The sequence below is a fragment of the Gouania willdenowi genome, chromosome 11 (assembly GCF_900634775.1).
Source record: "Gouania willdenowi chromosome 11, fGouWil2.1, whole genome shotgun sequence".
NCBI lineage: Eukaryota > Metazoa > Chordata > Actinopteri > Blenniiformes > Gobiesocidae > Gouania > Gouania willdenowi.
In genome coordinates this window covers 10,487,408-10,513,709 of record NC_041054.1, presented here as the reverse complement: position 1 = coordinate 10,513,709, position 26,302 = coordinate 10,487,408, and the positions used below count along the sequence as shown (strand labels likewise).

At 36.9% G+C, this 26,302-nt stretch overlaps 3 protein-coding genes and 1 long non-coding RNA gene across 6 annotated transcripts; 2 read left to right on the top strand and 2 right to left on the bottom strand.

The window, feature by feature from the left end:
• Positions 1-1,877: 1,877 nt before the first annotated feature.
• rpl30 (ribosomal protein L30) lies at positions 1,878-6,630 on the bottom strand. Its single transcript, XM_028461007.1, has 5 exons — positions 6,537-6,630; positions 6,377-6,424; positions 3,984-4,129; positions 2,714-2,844; positions 1,878-1,977 (listed from the first exon to the last, which is right to left on the bottom strand). The coding sequence occupies exons 2-5, from the start codon at positions 6,395-6,397 to the stop codon at positions 1,925-1,927; spliced, it is 351 nt and encodes a 116-aa protein (XP_028316808.1). The 5' UTR covers positions 6,398-6,424; positions 6,537-6,630; the 3' UTR covers positions 1,878-1,924.
• On the top strand, positions 4,507-17,054 carry LOC114471991 (uncharacterized). Its single transcript, XR_003675055.1, has 3 exons — positions 4,507-4,517; positions 7,174-7,180; positions 16,165-17,054. It is a non-coding gene; the product is annotated as an uncharacterized LOC114471991 (long non-coding RNA).
• LOC114471988 (tropomyosin-1, isoforms 33/34) lies at positions 7,634-16,229 on the top strand. 2 transcript variants are annotated; one of them, XM_028461004.1, is made up of 5 exons: positions 7,692-7,770; positions 7,815-8,089; positions 10,324-10,656; positions 15,988-16,026; positions 16,093-16,229. In XM_028461004.1, exons 2-5 carry the CDS (start codon positions 7,999-8,001, stop codon positions 16,104-16,106), a joined length of 477 nt encoding a protein of 158 aa, XP_028316805.1. In that variant the 5' UTR covers positions 7,692-7,770; positions 7,815-7,998; the 3' UTR covers positions 16,107-16,229. The 2 variants fall into 2 exon arrangements, with proteins under 2 accessions (XP_028316804.1, XP_028316805.1); XM_028461003.1 differs by having other exon boundaries at positions 7,634-8,089.
• Positions 17,055-17,094: 40 nt separating the features above from the next.
• On the bottom strand, positions 17,095-25,942 carry LOC114471989 (2-iminobutanoate/2-iminopropanoate deaminase-like). Of its 2 annotated transcripts, none has more exons than XM_028461005.1 (6): positions 25,787-25,942; positions 21,654-21,759; positions 20,730-20,784; positions 20,574-20,642; positions 18,953-19,008; positions 17,095-17,371 (listed from the first exon to the last, which is right to left on the bottom strand). In XM_028461005.1, the coding sequence occupies exons 1-6, from the start codon at positions 25,849-25,851 to the stop codon at positions 17,315-17,317; spliced, it is 408 nt and encodes a 135-aa protein (XP_028316806.1). In that variant the 5' UTR covers positions 25,852-25,942; the 3' UTR covers positions 17,095-17,314. The 2 variants fall into 2 exon arrangements, with proteins under 2 accessions (XP_028316806.1, XP_028316807.1); XM_028461006.1 differs by lacking the exon at positions 25,787-25,942 and adding an exon at positions 23,677-24,073.
• Between the last annotated feature and the right edge of the window lie 360 nt (positions 25,943-26,302).

The window sequence follows — 26,302 nt, the reverse complement described above, 5'->3', positions numbered from 1 at the left end:
TTCAACTGGTTAGCGCGCGGTTTGTTACACAAGGAGCAATTGTCGTCACAATCAAGTCATGTGTAGCAAAAAAAACAGGTAGCAAGTAACAAAGTACAAATACTTTGTTACTGTACTTAGGTAGTTCTTTCTGGTATCTGTACTTTACTTGAGTATTTAGTTTTTGGAGACATCTGACTATTTACGTTATAAAAAGAGCTTGTTACTTTAAGACCTTCAAAGATGATATTATGACGTAAAAATACATAAAATGTTGGTATTTTGAGCTTTTTTTCTGTTAGGAAGGTTCCTTAGTTTTATGGTTAACATTTTCAAGTTTTTAAAAATGTTAAAATCAAAGCCACTCTGGGTTTAATTGTGAATTTGCATTTAGTTTTTCTTAAAACATTTTATTTACAAATGTTATCTGTAATGAGTGCTAAATTCTCCAGGTGTTGATCAAGGGTGACAGATTCAGTTTATTCCAGTATTCTACAAGTTCATAAGAAAAATAGAAGATATGGAATTTGCTGGTTTAAAAACCCTGCCTTATTATTGAAGGGACATTTGTTTTCCTTTTTAACTTAAGTTCAAATAGTAGCATGTACTTTTTCTCAAGAGAGAAACTTCAATACTTTTACCAGAGTCATTTTTTATTCAAGTATCTATACTTTTACTTGAGTACTGAAGACTAGTACTTTTGCCACCTCTGGCATTAAAGCCCAAAAATCTTTACATAAGAAATATCACGGACAAAAAACCCAGCCTAGCGTCGTGCTACAGACCAAGAGAACCATTTTAAACTTTGAGGATGAATTGGTTAGCTGCACAACCTCCCGCTCACTCATACTATGAATTAGAAACCCCAAAATACACTTCTCCTTCCTTGTGACACGACATACAGGTAATAGGTGTTGGTTTGGGTTTGTTGATCTGTGGCTGAGAACAGACATAACAGGATGTGAATAAGACAGACGTCGTATGTGTTTAAGGCAGTAGTTACCCTGTCAAGACTTTAATGCCTCTGAATCACGTACTCTCTCAATTACAGTCAAAGAGCCGCTCAACCCCAAGGTTTATGTAAGCGCTAACAAACGCTAGAAGGAGAATCCCTTTATGTAACTTTGACACCAATGGTTTACGTGATAATCCTCTTCTCATGCATTGTTACACAAGAAACTTCAAATTTGGAGAGAACGTAATACAGAGGACTGGATTCAGCCTAATTGATGATACAAATATTTGTACATATAGGAAAATCCCTCTGAGCAGAATGAGTATTAAGTCATACTCATACTCAGTCCGATGCAAAAATAAGACTTGCATTAAATAAAATGGGAAGATTGAGGATGTGAGAAGTACCCAGATGTATAGTATATCAGGATATTTCTGTTAGTATGCACGGTGGGCACATTAGTCATACTCAACCGCCCCATGATGCATGGTGAGCGGAATGTAAAATCATCCTGGGACTGGCTTCAAACTTAAAGTCAAACATCCTCTCTTCAAAACAAAAGCATCTGTTCTTGTCTGCCATCAGTTTAACACTTTTGTAAATAGGGCTCTTGTTTTGAAGTTAACTGGTAGTTTGGTCAGCAGCACAATGACCGATATCTGAAAAGTCAGCACGAAATGTGTTTTATGGATCAAATGACCAGATGGTGATATTGTAGATATAGGTTAGAAATGCATCTTGGGGAATTTTGAAGTATACTTCAGTGGGAAAGCTCAACATCCTAACCCCCCTAACTATACTTATAGTAGACAGTATATACTCATTGAGTTTATAGTGCATAGTACAGTGTGACATTTTTTAAAAACAGAAAGTGTGTTATTGCTGCATGTGCACGAGCAGGTTACACTGACGACAAAAAAAAAAAAAAAAAAAAAATCAGCAGTGTTTTTCCTTTACTTTTATTTATATCAACAGGGAGGGGGAACAGCTTCACTGAGGCTGTGGCTGCTGATCTGGCATGCTCCTGATGATGTCAGAGTCACCTGAGAAAAGATAGAGAGAGACTCCTTCAGTGCATTTACTTTGTTTACTAATCATCACTGTCAGGACACGTTGTTTTAGAACTCAACATTAAATGTACAACAAAGCACTCAGCATACAGTCAGTGCAACCAGCACAGAGTCAAACACGAGTGCACAAACTGAGCACTCTGACTGGTGTTCATTTAGCAAACCACTAGTCCTGTACTGGACCACCAAAATGTGTGTGATCTGAGTGTTATTAAGATAACTTGAATGAATGAAACGTTTTCCTCTAACGGAGCACATCTTTAACATTAAAGCTGCTGGAGACGATCATTTCTTATCATATAACGACAGTGTACCTCACCTCACTCTTCCAGGCATTCAATTTCCATTTAAAACCCAAAATAAACATCTGCCATTGTTTTAGGTAGAACTTTTAGTCCATGAAAACACCAGAAATGTGTTGGGAAGTCACTTTGCAGGGTTCTTAGGGGCCAACACCAGAAATCACAGTAAGAATAAAAAAAAACCAAAAAAAAAAAAAAAAACACTTCTATGGATCTGCCTATGAGGCTCCACATCCCACAATGCAATGCACAAAACTTTTCTGACTGAATATTCACAGTGGAGATGAAAACAACCTTTCAAGTGGCAATTTCAACCTCTCATCTATGAGGCCTACACTATGGATGTATCTGATTAAAAATGTCCATCTCCAGCAGCTTCAATAACATCTTATGAGTGAGGAACTTACCAGGGTCGATGATGGCCAGCGTGCACACCCTGTAGTATTTACCACAGGCTGTACCAAGCTCAATGTTGTTTCCGCTGTAGTGGTGGACACCAGTCTTGGCCAGCATGGCGTAATACTCAATCTCAGATTTCCTGCAGCGAGGAGAAGACAGTAAATGTGAGTGTGAAGGACCGAAATTCACTCATCCTGTAACGGTTACATGCACCTTACTAACTTTGTAAATATACATACTAGTGATAAACGGATGTGTACCAGCTGTGGTATGTTACATATAGATATATATAAATATACATACACACCCCAAAAATTTGCCACCAAAAATGTTCAGCCGAATCAGGATGTTGTGATAACGTGAGCACTGCGGCCAGCACGCGCTTGTCTGGATACGGGCCAACGTGCCTGCGGCGTGCACGCATTTCAATACATCAGAGGTTGAGATGAAGTTAAAACAATGGAAAGTTGTTTTGTTTTTATGTTTGTGTGTCACTTCGACTCTCTATCCTTCTGAAGCCTTCTGCTTTGACGCATGCCTCTAAAGAATCCTGACTAGGCTTTAGAAGCATGAATTCAGCTTCAGTGTTTCCAGATCCTCTGCACGGCTGGGAAATATCTTTCCTTGAATGCGGTAATAAGCAACGTGCACAAGAAATGATCCACGCTTAAAACCTGTGTGGAGACTGAGAAGAGTGCAGGAGAAGGAACTTAAACGCACTTTGTGTTTTATTGAGAGAACATATTCAATTTCACTATCTGTCAGCAGCCCAGTCAGTTTTAGGCCTGTACGATATTTAATGTACACAATAGTGCGGTCAAATTAAAAATACTTTATAATGTGCGTTGTTGGAGTGTCAGTGCTTAAAAAATATGAAAATGTGTAATTATTTGTGTTATTCTTGAAGCATTATTATTCATTTATGCAATTGCAATTCCTTGATTTTAGTGAGGTTAGTACGCAGTCAGAGCCATAAATGCAACGGAGACTAATAATTGGTATAATTTATTTATTTCAATAGTCAGCCTTAATTTTCTCATTTTCGGCCTAAAATTTTCTCTTAGGTGCAACTCTAATAATCAATAAAAACAGCATCTTAAGGCTTTGAAACATTTATCTGTGAATCCAGTTCGTACACACTGCTAACTATTAAAGTGAGTGTTACATCAGGCTGGTAGGTAAACTATTATTGCCAGGTGAATAGTCAATCATAAATCATAATCAAACGTGAACAAAGAGTCCATTAAGTTCTGATTGGGGATTAGCACACACGTCTACCTGAGAGCGGGGCAGTTGTTGGCCAGGATAACCAGCTTGGCTTTTCCCTGACGGATCATCTTCTGGGACTGTTTGTAGCCCAGCACGTATTTTCCACTCTTCATCACCAACTGGAGACGGGAGTTGATGGACTCCATGGACTTTTTCTAAAAAAAAAAAAAAAACCAAAACAAAACATGAATACATTAAAAACTTTCAGACATACTCTCATCTAACAGATCTTATAAGACCGGCTGATGTGTAGGAATTTATTTATCACTGGGCTGTAAACCTGCCCTAATTGACTGGATCACAACTTCATAATTCTGATCAGTTTAAATCAGTCTCTGCATAAATTAAACCTTCTAGTGTAGTCATTTGATTTATACACACGGTCAAAAATAATTGGGATTGAGTGGAAAGGTTAGAATGTAATGTCAGAGGAGAACTAGACATCACTGATAGTCCAAAACGAACAGGAAAAATTCTACCTACGGACTGAACGGAAACGACTTAAAGTGTAACTGGAGCAGTGGAGAAGAAGGATGTCGGAGTGTCCTGAATACCAATACACAAGCCCAGGGTTCAGAATGCAAATGAGCAGGAAGATTTGTTTATTTCCATGGCAAAACAATGATTACTCATTAAATATTGAGTAACAACTGTTATTCTCTCCCCCCCAACAACAAATGTTTATTAGTTGTGTTTTTTGTGTCAGATATATAAAATAACTACAGTTTATCAAAACTCAACAGTAATAGAATAATCATTTCAGACCACAACTTTCAAACCTTTGAAAGTTATCAGTAAACTTTAGCAAAACACTGAAGTATTCACAGGAACATTGATACAATAATGATATATATATATATATTTATTTTAAGACCTGCTCTTTCCGCCAGTAATTTGCACAGACTGCTGTCTGTCAACAGCTCGCTGTATGTAAAATAGCACTAGCTTGTGTCTGAACACATTTGAATGTTCCAGGGTTCAAACATATTCAGGAGTTCTCTCATGTTGACACTGGAATTTTCTCATTTACCTACAAGTTAGATTATTTGTGCACTTTATTTTAATGGACTTCATCTGGTTTTGATGAGGATATTTTTTTGATAAAAACAGACCTGCCTTCAAAAAAGTCAAAATCTTTGCAGTCTGCACGGTTCATACTAAACTACTGTAACGTTTTATTTTATTAAAAAAAATGTAATTACACATTTCACGTTAATGAATGTAACCGTTTTAGAATAAACACATTTTTGTGCAAAAACATGGTGACAACATTAAAGAGGAAAATTAATCAAATTTTTTTGGTGGTGGAATACTGGGAGAAACCCAATCCACCAAAACTGCAGGGACTTTAAACCTGTCAACATGCTCAACATCAAATTGCAATTTAAAAAAGTAAGTGTCTCCTAATACGTAATATGTATCCATATACCAGCATTCTATTTGTACGATAGATGATGTTACCGGAAGTCACGTGACCATTCCATGTGGTTAGGGTTAGTTAGTCCGTAACGTAATTGACATTGATACAAACGGAAGTACAAGTATGTAACGCCTCATTTGCCAGTTTAGGTCAGGTGGTGCACCTATCACGTGACCTAAACTGACCAATGAGGGGTGTTGTGTACAGTTAGAATGCCGGTATATGGATCCGTATTACGTATTGACAGCCACTGCCTTTAAAAGAACCTCACTGCAGTCATGTGATAAAGGCAGGGGAAATTAGCGAATCAATGCAAATACTTTGGAGCTTAATTAAATTTGTGAATTTGAAGGGACAAATATATACAACTGGGTTATTAGTAATTTATTTTATACAATAGTTTAAGTTTTCTTAGTCGTCTTTACTTTTTCCCTATGGACCGATTTAGGTGCACTATAGGGCCTGATTCGGCCCTCGGGCCTTGAGTTTGAAACGTGTTCTAAACCGGCCAAAAACTGGATAAAAACAAATGTGATCTGGACCTTTAATAACAGGGCATTTGATGTCGGGCGTATGCAAAGATAATAATTTGACGGATAACATTAAATAGATAAATAAACAATGGATCAACTTAGTTTACTAAAATAGCCCAAAATTAATAACTCGAACTAATAACAATGACAAAGACATAACATTATAGTATAACTTATGTAAAGCTTATGTTTATTAGGTATGAATCCGTGATGGTTTGGGAGTTGGCAACTTTCTGCTAGCGTTAGCACGTAGCTGGAGCAACGTAGCTTTAGCTAAATCGTGTTGGTTAAACGACATTAAAACTTTAGATTATACAAACACCGGGCCGAACAGCCGCTTAGAGGATTGACTTCAGCATTGACAGACGCCCAGAGAGATGGCCCGTGTGCTGGGACGTTAGGAGCAGACTGAGGCCCGCATTAACACGACTCCACGTGAAGGCACTCACCGTCTTCTTAGCGGCCACCATCTTTGCGGTTTAGTCCTCACGGCCAACCTGCAGGTGAGAGAGCGACAAACGACACTGTGGTTAATCCCTCAAACCTAAAAACGTGTTGTTATGCGGATAAAAACCGAGATTTAACGTGAAAAACTGAGAGAAGACTCACAGTGTACTAAGTTCAATATGGCCACGGAGAGAAAGGAAATCCCATGGTGCACTGCGGTGGTAACAGCGTGCAAACCTCTACTGCGCATGCTCATACAGTTTGTGTTGCCAGATTGGAGTGTTTGGAGTCTGTAAGGAAGTAACATTTTAAACAGATGAACTGCAGTTTCATGTAGTCTGGAAAATGGTTAAACGGGCAGTTATCAGTAAACATTGGTGTTGTTATATAAGATATATAACATCTGATATAAATCATTTTTAATCTTGGTGCTTTGAAATATGTACGTGTCACCAGGTTATGTTTAATGTCCACTGTTGGCTAGTTTTCTTACTGCATAATTAATTCACTGTAATACAGTCTGTTACCGTTAGACAAATTTCCTCTGCTGAATAGTGTTGTATTGTTCCGTTCAACCCTAATACTTAGTTATCCAAGTTGAACATTGCCGAATGCCAATAAAGTGCATAGTTCATTTAGATCATTTTTACTTTATTTACATTTATTCCTCAAAATATGTCATGTATATTTTGGTGTTCATTTGTCATTGTCTTAAGAAAATGTAAATTATTTTAAAATAAAGATATTTGTTGGTAATTCTGAGTTGCGTGTGTGTGATAAGGTCATTGCCCTGTGAAAGGTTTGTGGTCACAACAAAATGTTGCATAGGGCCACCAATATCCCTGATCACGTGATACATTTACATTTTTAGTCATTCAGATTTTTTTTTTTTTTTTTACCTCAGCAATTTCTATATGGAGTTTTTACTACAATGTCAAACATCTTTTATTTTATTTTATTATTATTATATATTTAATCAAAATCTATATAAGTAACAAAACGGTCAAATTATTTTGAGGAGAAAAAAAAAAGTAAAATGACACAAAATCTAAAAGTGATTTCCACAGACTAAATTAAACTAAACTAAAACTAAAACACATTTTTAATTAACACTGATTTTAGATCCGCGCAGGGTAGTGAGGTAACTTACAATTCACTTTTTTAAGTATATGATGGCAGGTCACATAGAAATAAACTATGGTGAGGGTTACCGAGGGTTTGCTCACCGTTGCTTTCCCCGCCCACAGAGGTGGCCACTGCGCCCAGACTGAATAATGTATCCATGTCTCTGCGTCTTGGAAACAGCCAGCGCTACAACTACAACTCACAACGAGAGCCACGTTTGTCAACACAGCAGCTACTACTCAACAGACAGACAGACAGACAGACAGACAGACAGACAGACAGACAGACAGACAGACAGACAGGCAGACAGACAGGCAGACAGACAGACAGACAGACAGACAGGCTGAGTGGTTTCACTGCAGGACGCACGGATGCGCAATTACGCACGAGACTAGAGGAATGTCACCGTCGGCGCGCTGAGCTGTGGTCACTTGTTGAAACGACATCACCTGTGCGTCAGTATAGTCTCTCCCAGTCCTCCCAGAACACTTGTAGCAGAATGGGATGCTCCACCAGTACTCACACCTCCGGAGTGGATCCGAGCAGACCGAGCACCAAACCGGAGGAGAGCAACGGGGCCAGCACCACAGGTGAGGCAGCTTCGCCAGCTTCATCAATAAATAAAACTTCAAGGTGTTTTCATTGGAAATAATTCTCCTACAACAAATGTGTTTACATTCATTTGGTTTTATGTGCACCTGCCGGACTGTTTCTAAACGTGTTCACATTACACACACTTTTATTTTGTTTCCACACACAGGAATCACATCAATTCATACAAAAACTACATGAGGCAAAATCATTTATATTTTTAATGTTTTTACTTGTTTTATTTATACATTTGACAAAATTATGAAATCCCATTGGCAAATGGCATCATACTAAGAGTGCGGATGTGGATCATCCAATAATAGCTTTGTCCTAAGGGATGTAGTCCGTTGTTTAAGAATAATCTAATCTTATTCTGCAAAGATGGTTGAAATAAAGCATTGAACAGTTGATGTCACTTACACAGATGTGTCACATCAGTTAAATATATATATTATTTAGTCAATATTGTATAAATTTACATTGACAGTCAGCATTTTCCTTTCTGTGTTTATTCTCCTGAGCACGACTGAGCTCCACGGTGACAGAATGGGAAAGTTTATTGTCCTTATTTAACAATGTGTCCCTCAGAGGGACCGAGGCCTTAAAGCAGATTTGATGACAGTCTACAGTTTCACTCAGTAAATGGAGAAGTTGTTTTGAACACCCGTTTGTTTAGTGGGGCTGAGCGTGTCCAGCCACGTTTGTAGCTTCAACACCAACTCTGAATCTGACATGTCAGAGTTAAACAGAGAGGAGACCCAAAAAAAGAGACATATCTGCACCGCGTTCAAAGGTAAAGGTGACCGCAGAGTGGACAGCAAGTAAAATATTTACCAGGCAGGACCTCCTCTGAGGCAGTGATCACCCTTTGCAATGGTTTGTGCATGTAGTCGAATATCTGGTGACAAAGGTAGCAGGTGGGGAAGTCTTCATTGTGCAGGATGGATGGAAATTTCTTAAGATGTTTTCCTATATTTGCTTAAGACTAGCTGCAGATGTCCTCAGTGACTTCTGAAAAGACTCAAACCTTTGAAGTCGTTTCTTAAAAGTATCAATCGCGATGTAAACATCACAACTTGCAAATCCCAACGCTTCATGTTGTTTGTTTGGTTGTCATGATCCCCACTGACCTACATCTGTCCCAAGCAAGAAGTAATTTGTTTAAACACTTTGAGTTCGTCTAAACCTATGAGGATTAGTTGTCCTGTACCGATGCAAATAACAACAATGCAAATCCACAGGAGTAGACATAGATATGTGTTCTCTTTTTAAAAAAAAATAAAAATAAAATAAAAATAGAAGTTACACATTCAAAGTCACACTAATACCCTCCCAATACTGTGCTGTCACTTTGCTTGTTTGCATCGAGCCTCAAAATGTAGATTCTCTCGAATTGGACGTATAATCTGCAGCAAACACCTCAAACTTGCTGCACGTTTCTCAAACTATTCTTGGACCACTTTATTGTGGCAGTGTGTATTAATATCTTATAGGCAGTTTCCCATAAAGAGCAAAAGAATGCTAAGGAAGGACAATTTGCATTGACAAATGTACTATAAAATTATATTCTTTATGCTAACACTGCGGCCTCACCCCAAACTGTGAATTTAACATCAGCAATAATTTGGTATATATATATTTTTTAAGATGTTCAACACTTTTGATTTGCTTTTAAATTGAATAAATACTCATTTTTACACCCCTTGGCTCTGAGAGTAATAAATGTCAAACTCTTCAACATATTCTTATTTCATTACTATTTAACATTCCTACGTATATTCTATCAAATCTGAGGCTTTTTGTTTGTCTGACGGCTGGAGATTTACAAAGTCGGGACACTTTTTTAAAGGTTTTAATATAAACTCCCAATTTGTTTGTAACTCACTCCTCAAGTCAAATACGATAATGAAATTAATCAAAGTGGGGACTGTGGGTAAATTACCATTTCATATTATTTAAACTTCTGTTTTCTACTCTGAGAGTCCGTGACACAGTGAATATGTAAACAGAAACCTCCACTTGAAAAAAAAAAATGGGGAAATTAGAATGTGAATTTGAATGTGAGAAAGGACAACCAGGCTTTCCCGCGCAGGGCTGAGCGATACCTGTGAACTGCTTAATAATGGTGGACACAATGATAACAGGCTGGGAAAATGTTTTGTCTTGTTATTTAATTTAAACAGCTTAGTTTTCTGTGACTATTTAAAGTAAACATCTGCCCTTCTCCTGATAGGGGCGGCCCACGAGAACGGAAATGTAGCTGAGGACACTGAAACGCTCCCCGATGAGACACCTACTGGAGGCACTGTGGCAGAACCTGCAGCAGATGCAACATCTGCACAGCCCACAGCAGGGGTGGAACCTCCACCTGCAGCTGCAGCAGCACCTGTAGAGGCAACACCACCTGCAGAACAGGCAACGCCCCCTGCAGAAGAAGCAGCTCCACCTGCAGAAGAGGTAACACCACCTGCAGAAGAGGCAGCACCACCTGCAGAAGAAGCAGCACCAGCAGCAGAAAAGCCTTCAGAGGCTGCAACACAAGAAGCACCAGCAGCTGCAGAGCCAGGTGGGTAGAAGTTGTTTGGGTCTCGACCGTTCACTACATTACAGGGTAGTTTTCTTGGTTTTCTAGCTGCTCATGTGCCAATGTGTGAAGTTAGTTGGAGTCTAACAATTGATATTTAAAGCTGCTATAGAGACGGGAAAAAGTACCAGATAAAGACATAGGCTGTGTTCGAAATGGCATACTAAGGTACTACTCATACTAAATCGGATGTCAAAATTGGTATGTAGTGCGTTCACATTAGATAGTATGGTAAGATTGAGTACGCAAGAAATACCCGGATGTATACTGCATATCGGGACATTTTTTATTTGTGCACAGTGGGCACACGAGTCATACTCAACTGCCCCATGATGCATTGCGAGGGGAACGTAAATTCGTCCTGGGACCAGCTTCAAGCTAAAAATCAATCTTTCCCTTTTCAAAATATCTCTTCAACAACGCTTTTGTAAACAGGGCTGTTGTTTTGAAGTTAATCGCAAGTTTTGTCAGCAGCACAATGGCGGGTCTTTGTAAATCTCCAAAATGTCGGCATGAAATGTATTTTCGCAAGTGTTATGGATAAAATGACCACATGTTGATAATCTACTTGGTCACTTTCTTGCTAAAAATACTCTCATAACTTTCAATGGTGGCAAACAAAAGGAGATATTTAGCCTCAGTGTGCTTCCGGTTTTTGTCGTTGTAGGTTCTAAATGCATCTTGGGGAACTTGGAAGTATGCTTGATTTTGAACGGTCATCATCCTAATCTTCTTAACCGTACTTATAGTATATAGTAGACAGTATATACTCAGTGAGTTTGTAGTGCGTAGTACGGAGTATGCCATTTCGAACAGATCCCATATACAGTATGTAGGCCTGATATATCAATAGTTTGAAGATCATTTGCTTGGAAAAAAAGACGTAAAAGGTTCAAATTGCCTCTCAAAAGTTTGTTTTCATCTCCATTGTAAACACACTCTTGTTGACATTGCATTGTTCTGTGCCTTGCATTGTGGGAAGTAGAGTCCTGTAGTCCATCATTCATACCATGGATTCCTGTGTTTCTTAGCCTGACAAGGAGGACAGGGATTGACACCATTTTGGTTCTAGTTTGTTCCCAGTATTTCCTGAGATATCACCTCAATCCTCGAGACATTACATTTCTGCCAGACTTGGAAATATCCTCGTAAGCCCCAAGATAAACATCTGCCATGGTATTGCTACAACTTTCAGTCAGTGAAAACACAAGGAATGTGTTGGGAAGTCACATTGGCAGAATTTTGGAGAGCAAACAAAATAAAAGACACTCTACATCCCATAATGCAATGCACAAAAATGAGCAAATAATTTGGGCTAATGATCTTTGATTTACTGATCTATCAGGCCTCCACTATGTCTTTCCATCGAGCAAACCTACCCTGTAGGTTAATACATAGTGGGCATTATTGGATGGCCTCCCAAATATCTAACGGAACGTTGCGTACAGAAGTCAAAAATCAGGGTGTCTACATTTAGTACTTAATAGCCCCAGTCCTGCATGTTTTATAGACAAGTCCAATAGATTTGTAGAACGCCTGAAAAACAGCTGCTTTCCAATGTCTTGATTCTGGTGATGATAAAGCTCATCATCTTCTGTGCATTTCAATGTTCGTACTTTAGCCAACATCAGGTGGTCTCTTCTAGATATCTTCCTTTAAAATACTGAAAGTAAAACCATTTTCACTCTTTGAACTAGTGCCACTGGTCACTGATACACTAGGGGCAAAGTACCGTAGTTTCCTTAAAGCAGCAGTCACCTGAACATTGGATACCACAGCACATAAGAACACCATGTCCCTCCCATCTCTCCGTGGACCTTCCCCAGCCTCCCTGCAATAACAGTAACCAGGCTGTTTCCAACAACACGCAAACGTGTCTTCTAATGAACACACCGGGGTGGCCACAGGAATGTCTTTCCAAGTCACACCTGTGATTGTTTAGTGAGCACTAACCGCTCTGTCACCAGGTTTAAGTGGTCTGGCCCACGTCACGACAGGTCGATTATAATATTCTCTTGTTAACAATGATTGGGAGCTTCATTGACAATGGACTAGAAAAGGGTTGAATGTTCTTCCGCTTGACGGGAATAAAAACAAGCAAGAAGTGTGGAAACTATTGGTCTACACGGTCAGGATTACTACATAGTATGGTATCAGATAATATTTTTGAAGGATGGTTATTTGTCCACCTAGTCCTAGATGTCCTCCAAGTGCTTGCTTCTTGGTTTGAGTTCAGGCAACCTCCCTGCTGGAAGGTGTAACTGGTGCCCGATACCAGGTGCTGTAGCCTAATTGAAAGTGAGAAAATCCCTGTAGAGTCGTGCCTGTACCACACTAGATTGTAGAGGTGGGACGATACACTGAATTCATGATATATATGATATGATATGATAGACAATAATGAGCTTGTGATGACGAAAAAACATATTTTGGAAAGGAAAAAGATACTTAATCTGAATATGGCCTTTTTAAAAAATAAATGAAAACAAACCATAACAATCTGATGTGGAGTAAGTCATATAGTTTTTGTATGTTATTTGATCCCCCACTCGGGATACCACTTGTACCCTCGATGAGACATCTTGCGATGTTTTAATATATTGTTGCGCGATATACGTATCGTCCCACCTTTACTTGGTTATTAAAGTGTGTTGTGCTCCAAATTTAAAAGGTTGCTTCTTTTATTACTGATGATCCATGTCTCCTTATGCAATCCACTGAACCACATTGAGCCCCGGATGCATGCATAGTCGATGCAAGTTAAAACAAATGTAGGGAGGAAGTTTTGAGTGATAAAAAGAAAGTGACATGGATGAAAAAGATGGGACTCTTCCATTGATAGTTTGGAATTCACAGTAAAGCTCTTTGAAAGACTTTGAACTCTTGGGTAAACATTTGTATCATTTCTCTGGAGATGAACTGGAAAATGTTATTTAACACCAGTTACGCCGTGTTGCAGGTTGGGCGACCTGTGATATCTGTTGATATCACTTTAATTCACTGAGTGCTTCATGATGCAAATGAGGAGCAGTCGATACAAGATCAGATCTTCATTATCCTTTTTGGCTGAATGGGAAGGTTGAACCACTGCGTGGTGATTAAGGAGAAATGGATGATGAAGCAGAACCAAAGTGAACTTGTTATGTGAAGTAATTCAATTGAAATGAGATTTTTATATGTACTACAATTTTTTCAAGCATGCCACATTTGCAAATTGTGCATGCAGGTTGCGTGTCTCTGTGTGTGTACAACACATTGTTGTCACCGCGGTCTCATCACTGTGCCATCTGAGTCTACAAAGAAACCAGAGCATATCAGGCTCCCACAGGCGATGAGAGATGTCAGGCTGGCCGAGCCTTTCTGCCTCTGTTTCACAGCCAATGGACAGAGAGGATACAGTGTCACTTAAGCTGAGCAGACAGAGCTGCCAAAGGTTGATTTTAGAATGGGCTTGTTGGATATAATCCGTGATGAGTCGTCACTAATAGAAGAGTGTTTCATATCACCAAGGTCAAGGTAGAAAAAGAGGGAATCGCCTTTCTCTTTCACACAAATATCAAACTTTACATAAGGAATGAAGAATGAAGCCTGCAGCTTTGTAGAATTATGAACCAGGAAAAGACTAGGAGAAAGTGTTAAAAGTCCTTGTATGAATATTAAAAAATAATAAATGATAAAAGGTGAATAAATTGAGAAGTTGAAGTATAAGCAATAAGATGAGCCATCAAAACAAAATAAATAGAAAAAAAACATAAGACATGCAGAAATGTGTGTATATATATTTCAAAACTGCAAATAAAATAATTTAAAAATTAAAAGTTGTCTAACATCTACTGTTCAGACTTATTTGATCAGTAATGGCAGCAGGACTAAAACGGTTTCTGTGTTTGGTTTTACTTTTCCGTGTTTTGACATGAGACGCTGACAATATAATGACCATATTATTATTTTACCTCAAAAGTTATCACAAGTGACAGATTCCGGCTCAGCCTAAACACCACAGAGTTTTTAAAGGTCGACTGTGGAGTATTTATTTTGGCGTGTTACTATTTGCTGATTATCACTAAGCACAAAGTAAAACCTGTGAATGACAGGTACCAAGTTTGCCCTCAAACGTAAAAAGCCAACACGTAAAATAATTCACTATGATCTAGCTTCCATCAAAATCTAATCATGAATAATGGAAAATGTGTGTTTCAAGGTGTCAAAATAACAATCTGAAAGTTTTATCTATTTAAGGTCAAATGACAGATGAAGCTAATTAAACGCCTAGTGGTCCCCCCAAATGAAATGGGAAAAAAGAGGAAAACAAAAATACACAAAATGACAAAAATGAATCCAAAATCGCAAGATTACAAAAAAAATATGCAAAATTTCTCCAAAAACTCACAAAAATAACTCTAAAGACACAAAAAGTCAAAAACAAAAAATACAGTCATAAGAAATATAAAATATGACTCCTAAAACATATAAAAGGGCAGAAAAATACAAAAAAGGACAACAAAAATACACAAAATGATGTAAAAAAATACATAAAATTCCCCCAAAACGATTGAAAACAGACTTTGTTCTTTCCTGTATTCATGCTCAGATTGGTCGTCATTATAAATGTTGACATGTTTATTGATTATGTGTCTCCTGGATCAAATAATCACATTCTAGTGGCCCCTGTTGCTCATCTGCTCTAAATGACTGAATATCCAGGCCTTTTTTGTCCCCATCTAGTAGAAAGTAGTTGAAACAAAGGTTATGTTGCCAAACAAGGAAAGTGGTTGAGACCATTTGACAAAATAAGGTTAAATAAGATTCAGGGGAGCTCATTATCAGGCTTTCTATAGTGGAGCTGCATGATGATGGAATCATTAGATTCAGGTGTGTTAGAGCAGGATGCAAATGGTGAAAAATAAACTATGAATCTATTCTATAATACCTGACACATTGAGTGACAATTGCTAAAGTGTGAGTGGCTACATCTGATGGGCTCCAAGGGTACTGCAGGTGGACAAGACGACTGTTTCCAAAAGTATTTAAAAATCATAGAAATAGTCAAAGTACAATATACATGCAGCTGTAAAGGTTTTGTTCATACTATAGATGTTAGACATTAGATTATATATCTGATTATTTCTGTATTTTTCTTTAATTGAATTTTTTTGTGCATCCTGGTTTAATCTGAATATATAATTATATTATACAAATATATATATATATATATACACCAAGGTTTTTAAAAACATGAGTATAATATATTATACAACTGTTTATTACAGGGTGAATAAACTAATGTTTATAATTTTTTTTTTCTCCACACAGGGAGCGAGGCCACAGCAGCTGACTCAGCAGAAGCACCAGGTAAGCAGCATGATGTGAATGAGCTCAAATAAACCTACTGACACGTTTCCTTTCTTTCTTTTCCAGCTCCCAGTGAGTGAAGAGCAGCACCATAATGCTAACGCTGTTTGTATGACTGAGTAACAGTACGAATGTCAGTATGTGTGTGTAAATTGCCTTGTTGCCAATTAGCAGACTATGGTCACCACTGTGCCTTTGATTCCTCTTTTCTGATGATGTATGGCTGTGATCTCTGTACATATCGACCTCCAGCACTTAAAGTGTGTCTGCTTTCAGGGAAGATCTAGGAATGATTAATAATAGTTATTTAATTAATCATCTGTGTAGTATGGGGGGCTGACTGTAAAGTTACATATACTAAAATAAACAGCAACATTTTGCAGTAAACCACATTTAACATGTGACTTTTTTCTTACTTTTGACCAAATTTACAGCAATATTTGTGAAATTTATGTTTTTTCTCTCATAAAAGTATAATGTCAACGTTAAATCTAAAGATTAAATATTAAATCTAAATGTCACAGGTGAAGCTAAATATTTCACCAATATGCAAATTCACCTGGAGTACCAACATAAAAGCGGTCTATATTTTGTTTCACCCATTAAATTTAGATTGGACATTTATATTGTATTATTCATATTTAACATTTACATTATATTTTTTACAAGAATTTTTTTTTTTTACAAATTTTACAAGTAAAAAAATTCACATATGTTTTTTAAATGTGGTTTGTTGCTAAATGTTGCAAAAAGGTGTTTGTTTTTTGTCATGTGCAACTTTACAATCGGCACCCCATAGTGTAGAAATTAAGGGGGCAACATTTCTGTCTTTAACTTGGACGTTACAGTGCATTCTACTGTACGTTAACCAAAGCCAAATTTAATCTACGTGTTAAAATTGGGTTGTGGGGTTGAAAGCTTTTATTTTAAGATCATGTTTGTCATGAGGGTAGCTGAAAACTGTCTGGATGATTGGAAAAAAAAATAAAGTGTGTATAAGAGCAAATCTGGAGGCTTCTGTGATAAACTGTCACGACAATAAAACATTGAATCCATCACACGCCTTTGTTAGTTTATACAGCATTTATGGAAAAAAAAAACGTCTGTGTGAGTGAAGGTGTTACTAAGATGACAATAACTATTAACCTTCATGAAAGGTGAAGAAAACACTTGAGTTAACAGTTCAGAGAGGAGATTACAGGTGCTCAGGTAATCTCTGGAAACGCAGCACGGCTCGTGAAGGTGTTCCACATCTGGCCTACAGCTTGTTTGAGATGTGGGCGGTCAGTCAGGAGTCTGAAAAAGGGCCGAGGACGGCGACCGCCTCAATCTCCACCAGCCCACCCTGAACCAAAGAATGATAATAGATTAAATCCTCGACAATTTAGAAATATCAGCAGAGCTCACACAAGTTATGACCACCAACGTCCTCATGCACCGCTCTAGTCATAATTTTGCTCACTAGAAATTTTTATTATTTTCTCACAGGAAACTCCATCCATTTTCATACCCGCTTATTCCCGGTTAACAGGGTCGCGGGGGTCTGCCGGTGCCAATCTCCGGCTGTCATAGGGCGCTGGGCGGGGGTACACCCTGGACAGGGCGCCAGTCCATCACAGGGCAACACAGACAGACAACCATTCACTCCTATGGGCAATTTAGAGACTCCAATCAACCTTACAGTCATGTTTTTGGATTGTGGGAGGAAGCCGGAGTACCCGGAGGAAACCCACGCAGCACGGGGAGAACATGCAAACTCCACACAGAAAGGACCCAAGTCCACCCCAGGGCTTGAACCCAGGACCTTCTTGCTGTGGGGCGGACGTGCTAACCACTAAGCCACCGTGCGCCCTACCCCATGTCAACTCTTCCTAAACTTTTTTATTCTTTCACATCCACTCAACACCACCCTCCTATACACCTCATACAATTTACCGTATCCCTTGCTTCATTTGATACTGGTTGTTGTATGTTTGTGCTTTTCACAAACTTTTTTCGATCCAGCCCCCTACCCTGTCGTGTTATCACATGATAAGTATTTCTCCTTTTATTTTTCTTACATCCAAGCTCTTTACAACATGGCTGTGCACAAATGCTCACAGATTCTTGGTTCTGCTCACATCTGTATGGACTAAACCCCACTCCTTTCCATGTCTCAGTTTACAGTAACATCCTGGAATGTGCGTGGCATTCGCTCGCAGGCTAAAAAAGATGAAGATGTTTGATTATGTATCGGGATTAAATGCAGACATTGAATTCTTTCAAGAAACAGAAGACAAATCTCTGACGGACTCAAATTTCAACAATATATATAATTCAAGTTACAACTCTATGCAACAGAAGGTAATTCTAACATAATCAACTCCACCATAGACCCAGAGGGTAGATGTATTATTATCAGAGTGGTGATCTTTAATAAATGTCTTACAATTCTAAATCTCTATGTCCCTAATAATGACGACCCTCATTTATTCCATTGAATTTTCTTATCAGACCTTTCTGCAGACTATATCAAAATATGTGCATATTTTTGTCGACTAATAACTACTAAACTATAATTTAGTCACATGGGACGAAATCCAATATGAACTCATGTGACTACGCATTGATCGTATGCATCACATCAAATCTGTCTGTGTGTATTTACAAACATAGCGTCCAATAATCAATGATAACTGAATCTTTAAAAAAAATGCATAAATTCTTGTGCTGTATATTTTAGTTGCCTATATGACAGATTTGGTCGACTAAAATCCTGATTTCATTTAGTTGCCAAAGTTTTGACTTAAACTAAGTTGCAATTTAATCAAAAGACTATGACCTGAACTGAATCAAAATCAACACTGCGCCCCACCCATGTGACTAGTAAATGAATATGAAACCAAAGGTACTATGGGGAGGATTGAGAGGAAGGGTTTGCACTTACTCTGGGGAGAGCAGCAACTTGGTAAGCAGCTCTGGCAGGAAAATTACTGCTGAAAACTGGAGAAAATACAACATTTACTGTACCTTTAAATCAAAATGTAGGCATTTCAAAAAGCTATTGGAATTTTAGATTATGTAAAAAAAAATTATATATAAATAGACATATTTTTTTTTCAATCTTTTTTGTTTTCAATTAAGGTAATTATTGTTATTTTTTAAATCCAGTAACATTTTTCACATGTTTATTTGAAAGGAACAGTGCACATTGATGAACAAATATAAAAATTACATATTGTTAATGCGCCACATTCAGCAAAATTAATTTGCATCTGTTGTCCTTTGGCAGGTCACAAAAACAAACATATACATATATACAAATACAATACAATCAGTCAAACAACATTTCAAAGTGAAACGCAACCAATGCTTCATTGAGTTTAAACAGATCCATGCCAGAGTTTCTGTGGATTTAAAATATAAATGTATATATTTATAATACTCGGTCCATCTGTTGTTTGACATCAGCATAGGTTTGTAAATGTATTATTAATGGTTTTGCACAAATAAATCAAAAAACCCATGTATGAGTTAATGAGGGGATTAGATCAAACATCTAAATTGTAAGTAAAAATAAATAAATAAAAATGTCCAGCTATGAACACTGATTGTTAATATAAAAAGCATTGAATTATCCTTCATAGACAAACACAGATTCATGCACTCAATCTAAACCCATCATCATAGATGATGCTATTGTTGGGTTATTTATTTTATTTTTTTTTACTGATTATCCACACATCCATCCACATGCAGGGAACTAAAATACAAAACATTTTACTAATCCGTTTTAACAGAACATGGAATGCTCAGTTATTCATGTCACGAGAAGCGATGCCTCCCAATTAATTGAGAGAAAAAACACTTTTTGTGCTATTTTAGGTGAATTATATTATTATTATTATTAGCTGTTGTTACAGCAGCTCATAAAATAGTTGGTAAAAAAAATAATTTTCTGCAATCCCCTACTAATTGCAGTTTCTATTTAAAGTCTACATAGTATATACTAGGGCTGGGACGATGTGCTTTTGTCCCGATTCCATTTTATCACAATACCTTGGTGCTGATTCGAATTAACATTGCGCTTCTGGTTAGTGCGATTTGGTAGTAACAATTATTGCAATTTTAATTTCCTCATTTTCCTTATCCAAGAACAAAAGTTAAATCATATACTTATAGAAACAATATGCGAGTCATAGCTCCAAAAAAAAAAAAAACAACGCACATCACAATTTGGTTGGTCATTTTTTCAATTGTACATTAACTTCACCTAAGATGACATCATGCAAACAAGGTAAAAAAAATAAAAATAAAAAAAAACTTCTGGGGAGAAATATAGAATTTTAATCGTCACCCAAAAACGAATCACAATATATCCTAAATTGATATGTTTCCCCTTCCTTTAGTATTTATTGTATATATCACGTAGTGCAAAATATGTCTCACTGTTTTACTCAACATTTATCACACACAACATTCCAGAATAATCTCTACATGTCCAATACTTCACTGTGATTGGAGCCAAACTGTTAAATAACACATAATTAACCATTGTGTGAGCTTACATGTCTTGTAGACCTCATTGACACTGTTGAAGTCACTCATGTCTGCGAGCAGAACAGTAGTCTTGACCACTGAAATGACAGAGTTACAGCAGTCTGTTGATAAAAACGTGGAGGAAAAAACAAACAAAAAAACACAGTGTTTAGGAGGATTCTGACCGTTTGTGTAGTCACAACCAGCAGCTTTGAGGATCTCACCCATGTTGACGAGAGCCTGTGAGTGAAGACGAAAAAAAACAGTGTTTAAAATCATAATATGAGCCTTTTATAGCTTCAGCTCTGAGATACAACTCTCAAAGTTTAAATTAACTCTCTTTCTAATTTGGTCTAATAAACTAAAAGGCTCGTTTTTTTTGGAATGTTAGGTTGTTTTTAATGACAAAAAAATACCTTGTAACTTATTTATCAAAATCTTTAAAAGTCGAACAATGAGGGGATTTCATTCTGTTTCAAATACAGTACATGTGTTTAATGCTTCAAACAATCAACATTTTATAACTAAATCATGCACAGAGACAATTAGTGAAACAGTATATTGTGTACATATATAATGTTAATGCCGGTGACTGTCTGGCTGGTGTCATAAATAAAACTGTAATTTAATTGGATTATTAATAATTACCCCGAGTGGTTTGTGAGGTGACATAATTTTTTCAGAATACAAAGATGATTAGTAGATTATTTATTATTAGATTTTATTTTCAAATACCCACCATACAAACACTTAAACTTGAAACATGAAAGCAGGCTCATGTGCAAGCGCAGACAAAAATAAAACAAAATAAATAAATAAAACATAGAAATAATAATAATTAAAAAATAAAATAATTTGCACAGCATAACTCCAACAATACAAATCAATCAGACTAATAAGATATTTACTTAACCTAGAAACTTAATTCAATGCAGGTATAATAAATAAGGTGATCATTTACTTTTTTATTTTCAGAATGAGTAAATACTTTGTATTCAATAAATTAAATATGTTTGATGGATGATGGCTTGGTGGTCTGCAGGTTAAATGATGCCAGGCTCTAAAATCCTAAAAGTGTGAGAAACCCTGTTCTGATGTGGTCCTCCCACCTGTTTAGCCTGAGCCGTGACGCCTCCTTCCACCAGCTGACCCGAGGACACGTCCATCCCCAGCTGACCAGAGATGTACATGGTTCTGTCCACCAGCACGGCCTGGCTGAGGATGGGACAGAGACAATAAAGTCAGACTCAAACAAACTGTAGGAGGTCATGGAAACGTACAAAACACAGAGGTTGTAACAGAACCTCCAATGCTGTAAATAGGTACAAATTAGGGATAAAAAAAAAAAAATATATATATAACATTATAAAGAAAAACAATTATTTAAAAAAATAAAATTCAATTATACATATGTTTCATTTGCTAAAAAAACAACCTTCCAAGATTTAGGCTATCTACAAAGAATAAACAACCTCCTCCAACACAAGGAAAGTTGTTGTTAGAGGTCTTACAACATGGCAGGAGAAACGCAGCAAAAACTCTTGGTATTTTTGAAGAAGGAAGAATACTTCACACCTTTTTATTTATTTAAATATTTTTTTATATTTTTGGTTTTGTGCAAAAAGTGAACATACTTGATTTTAGTGTATATTAAATATTTTTAATATAATTCTGTAAAAATAAATAACTTTTTGGTTGACAAATAATTGTTTGAATAATCATAATTACATTTATGAGTAAAATAATCGGGATTATTATTTTTTCTATAATGGAGCAGCCCTTGTGAAAATGTCTGCTGACTGAGAACAAAAACATCCAAACAAGGCAAAAATACTAACGCTCAAATGCAGTGCGTGAATGCAGATTAGGGTGGTCCCAAAAACTTATTTATTTTTCGATTCTGCACATTAGGACCCTGCTTTTGGTTCCATATTAATTTTATGCAAATTAATTCATATTTAGAGGTTGCACAAAACAGCAAGCCAAATTAAAAAAGTCATATTGGAATCATTTGTGGTTTTGTTCTGCAAAAACAAACTGAAACTTGCATAAAAATGTTACTTAGAAAGTCCAGTGGCAGATCCAGAGTTTCAAAGAAAGGCATCGTGCCAGTGGTGACATAATTACTAATTTTCCAAAATGTTATATCTATATAAAGTATATGTAATTAGTGGAGTTCCAGGAAACTTTGAGCAGCTTGTGCAACCACTAAAACATCTTCTTTTTCTTCCTAAATCATCTTCTGGATGCCAAAACCCAATGCAGGGTTCTAATCGAGGTTATCTGAAACTTTATTTATTCATTATTTTAAACCATGCTTTGATGGACCACCCTAATGCAGATGGGAAACAAATGAGTACGGATAATTTTTTTTTTTTTTCTAGAATTTGTTTTTGATCAACTTTGTTATAATGCATAACAAACAAATACAGAGTTGTGCCAGCTCTAATATTCTAACACTGCATTTTATTATTATCATTATTATTATTAATAATAACTAGATTTATATTTGACAAGGTGAAAGTATAGAATACAGAATTTGTGTGCGTTTTAATTAGTAAAATAACAATTATTTCAAAGATTTAATCACTAACTTCTAAAAATAATGTTTTTTTTTTGTTTTTTTTTTAAATCAATGACTAGACATTCCAGGCAACCCCATTTAAACTCCAAGTGGCCCCACATGGGGTCCCGAACCCAAAGGTGAAAAACACTGGGGTAGAGAGTGACAGTTTACTGTTTTCGTCTTAATAATTAGGTTATACCTCAAAAGTAAAAAATTAATCGTAAACTAATTAATAAAGATAATATTTGTGACTGTGATACCAACTGTACAGTCCTTTATGAACACAAGTTCATTCATCTGACCTGACTCCGCCCACTGGCTTTTGATTGGTCAAAGCAGAAACACCCACAATTAAGCAGCCCAATAGTAAGACTTAAAAATATTTAAAACTGGCACAAATAAATCAATGAATATATCAACAGCCCAATTGTCTGTATTTAAACTACAACCATTCCCTGACTGCATTAGTGTGAAGTCGAGTTATTTCATTTTTAAATCTCCTTCGGGATCAAAGTACTGCAATTAAATTTAGTTTTGTCTCATTTCCGAACTCACACACCTCCTACCTGTATATGCCCTTTCTGACGGGAGCTTTTGGGGTGTAAATGATGCTCCTCCTGAGGGTCTCCATGTTAAACCTTTGGACGTTTCTGTAGCTCTGACTGCTTAGTTAAACTTTACTTTTGTATTTATGAGTCCATAGTGCAGTAGAGCCCGCCCCTCGTCAAACACAGGGCTGTCTCAGGCACTAAATCAAACGCTCATACATGGTGGTTTAGTTAAACCAGTGGTTCTTAAACTGTTTTGGCTCAAGTACCCCCTTTCGCGTTCTTTTGAATGCAAATACCCCCTTATGTCCGACTACTACATATTGCTCAGAATTCTGTGAAATAACAACTATAGAGCATTATGATGGAATAAATTAGTGATAACACACATTTTAAAGAATCTAATTTTGTAAATAAATGGAATGAAACAGTATTTAGTGCCTCATGAATAGATTTACTTTGTAGTTTTTATCATTTATGGTCATCTCCCACCTGATGTTTGACCAAGACTGACCTTTGTATTTTCAGTTCATGTTCTAATCAAGATCATTTCTATCATCATTTTAGGGGTATGTTACCAATCTAAATTACTACCTCTTATCGTGCTAACATCCGGGATTAAATCGGTGTGTGCTGGATTACGAAGCTCGTGTAAGGAGCTAAATCACCATGGGAACTTATGCTGAACGACTAGCCTGCACGCAGCAGGTTTTTCTCTGGCTAGGATCTTAGCGAGTGCTAAAGTCCCGCCTCCTGACCAATCAGACCTCTTAGAAAGCTAGCTGTCCATAAAAAGGTGATGTGTGAACACATCACTGTGTGGATCTGATCTGACAGCTGACGAGATAGAAAGCGAGAGAATATTTAGACATCGATGTAATCGTTTCATTTACCGATAATGACATCCTTTAGGAAACAGAGATTTATGCCTGATGAAGAAAAATCAATAAAATAAGTCTGCGCGCATCGGGCGCTTTCACACCAATAAATTAATTCATTAATTCATGTATTCTGTGGTGATGCAAAGAGTCCTGTAGATAATATAACATATAAATATATTTCACCTTGTGATGTAGGCTGATCTGTATGAACGCAGCATCAGAGCCACAGACAAGTTAAAAAGAGAAGAGAAAGTGAAACTGATTCTCCATTTATAATCTCACTAATTTAAATATTATTAACATTCTTCAATTCCTGCATGAATTACTTTCTGCAGCAACAGTGTTGGTTTTGGTATGAATTATGTATTTTAATAAAAAATAATTATTCCTCATTTGTGACGTTCTACAATTCCTCCGTGTGATTGGTCAAACGCTGTAATATCCACCTCCGTCACTAGAGCGCGCCAGTTAACCAGACTGAAATCAACAGTTTACCTCAGCCAGTTGTGATCGAGATTCGTAACATAGACTGTTTTTTGTGTGTGTCATTTTGCTGTTTGTCTCTTCTTTTTACCATTCAGTATGTTCTTCTCTTATTTTGTGTGTTTTTGTTGTCGTTTGGTTGTTTATGTTGTTTTGTATGTTTCTCTGTTATTTTTGTGTATTTTCTAGTGATCTTGTGTATTTTTCTCTCATTTAGTGTGTCTTTGTTGTAGTTTTGTGTGTTGCTGGTAAAGGCAAGTATTTTTTCTCTAAGTGTGTGTTGTGTCATTTTGTGTATTTTGTTGTTGTTTGTTCTTTTTAATATTCAGTATATATATTTTTTTATCTTATTTTCTGTGTTTTTGTTGTCGTTTTGTGTGTCTTTTGGTTGTTTCATATGTCGTTTTGTATGTTTCTCTGTTGTTGTTTTTTTTGTGTATTTTTTTGTAGTGATCTTGTGTATTTTCCTCTCATTTAGTGTGTCTTTGTTGTAGTTTTGTCATTTCTCTCTTGGTGTGTGTGTTTGTTTATGTCACTTTTTTGTGTATTTTGTAGTATTTTTTTTAAATCTTATTTTGTGTGTTTTTGTTGTCGTTTTGTGAATTGCTAGTAATATTCAGTGTGATTGTCATTTTATAAAACCCCACATTATACTTTAATTTGTTAATTTTCCCTCTCTCTCTCGTACCCCCTGTAGTCTACCCGCGTACCCCCATTTGAGAAACATTGAGTTAAACTACGGTAGTAAGGTTTGATATACTCACCTGTATGGCCCGATAGCAGCCGGGGCGGCGGTCGTGTTCACGGTCTTCTTGTTGAGCGCAGACATGTTGAAAGTGTGAAAGAAGTGACCGTGAAACAACACGTTTTATCAAACAGGAAACAACACGAGGTCGTAAAAGACAACCGTAATGCACCGTATAGAGGGGCAGCAGTGACCTTTGGCATCGAAGACCAACGTACGTTAAAAAAAAAAAAGGCGCACTGCGCCTCTATTAGGAGAGTTACGGTACAACAGGTGCCTGCTGTTCACAGGTGGAGTTTTTACTGCGTTAAAGTCCACTTCATAGGATCAAGGCTACAATGGAAGATTACATAGAGGTGTAAAGAGTACTGATAGATCCTACTGAAGTAGAAGTACTGTTACTGGATTTAAATTGTACTCAAGTTAAAGTACAAGGAAGTCATAAATAAAATTCTCAAGTACAAGTAAAAAGTAGCTCTATTAAATAGTACTTGAATTAAAATTACTAGTTACTTTCACCCCAATGTTTATTCTT

Bases quoted from the DNA above. Each gene is read 5' to 3' on its own strand.
- LOC114471988 (XM_028461003.1), top strand. From the start codon at position 7,657: ATGTCTCTGCGTCTTGGAAACAGCCAGCGCTACAACTACAACTCACAA. The intron at 8,090-10,323 runs GTGAGGCAGCTT...TTCTCCTGATAG, and splicing joins CAACGGGGCCAGCACCACAG to GGGCGGCCCACGAGAACGGA. The intron at 10,657-15,987 runs GTGGGTAGAAGT...TTCTCCACACAG, and splicing joins ACCAGCAGCTGCAGAGCCAG to GGAGCGAGGCCACAGCAGCT.
- rpl30 (XM_028461007.1), bottom strand. From the start codon at position 6,397: ATGGTGGCCGCTAAGAAGACG. The intron at 4,130-6,376 runs GTGAGTGCCTTC...TTTTTTTTTTAG, and splicing joins TGGTGGCCGCTAAGAAGACG to AAAAAGTCCATGGAGTCCAT. The intron at 2,845-3,983 runs GTAGACGTGTGT...TCCTCGCTGCAG, and splicing joins AACAACTGCCCCGCTCTCAG to GAAATCTGAGATTGAGTATT.
- LOC114471989 (XM_028461005.1), bottom strand. From the start codon at position 25,851: ATGTCTGCGCTCAACAAGAAGACCGTGAACACGACCGCCGCCCCGGCT. The intron at 20,785-21,653 runs GTGGGAGGACCA...CTTCACTCACAG, and splicing joins TCACGGCTCAGGCTAAACAG to GCTCTCGTCAACATGGGTGA. The intron at 17,372-18,952 runs GTAAGTGCAAAC...TCTTTGGTTCAG, and splicing joins AAGTTGCTGCTCTCCCCAGA to GGTGGGCTGGTGGAGATTGA.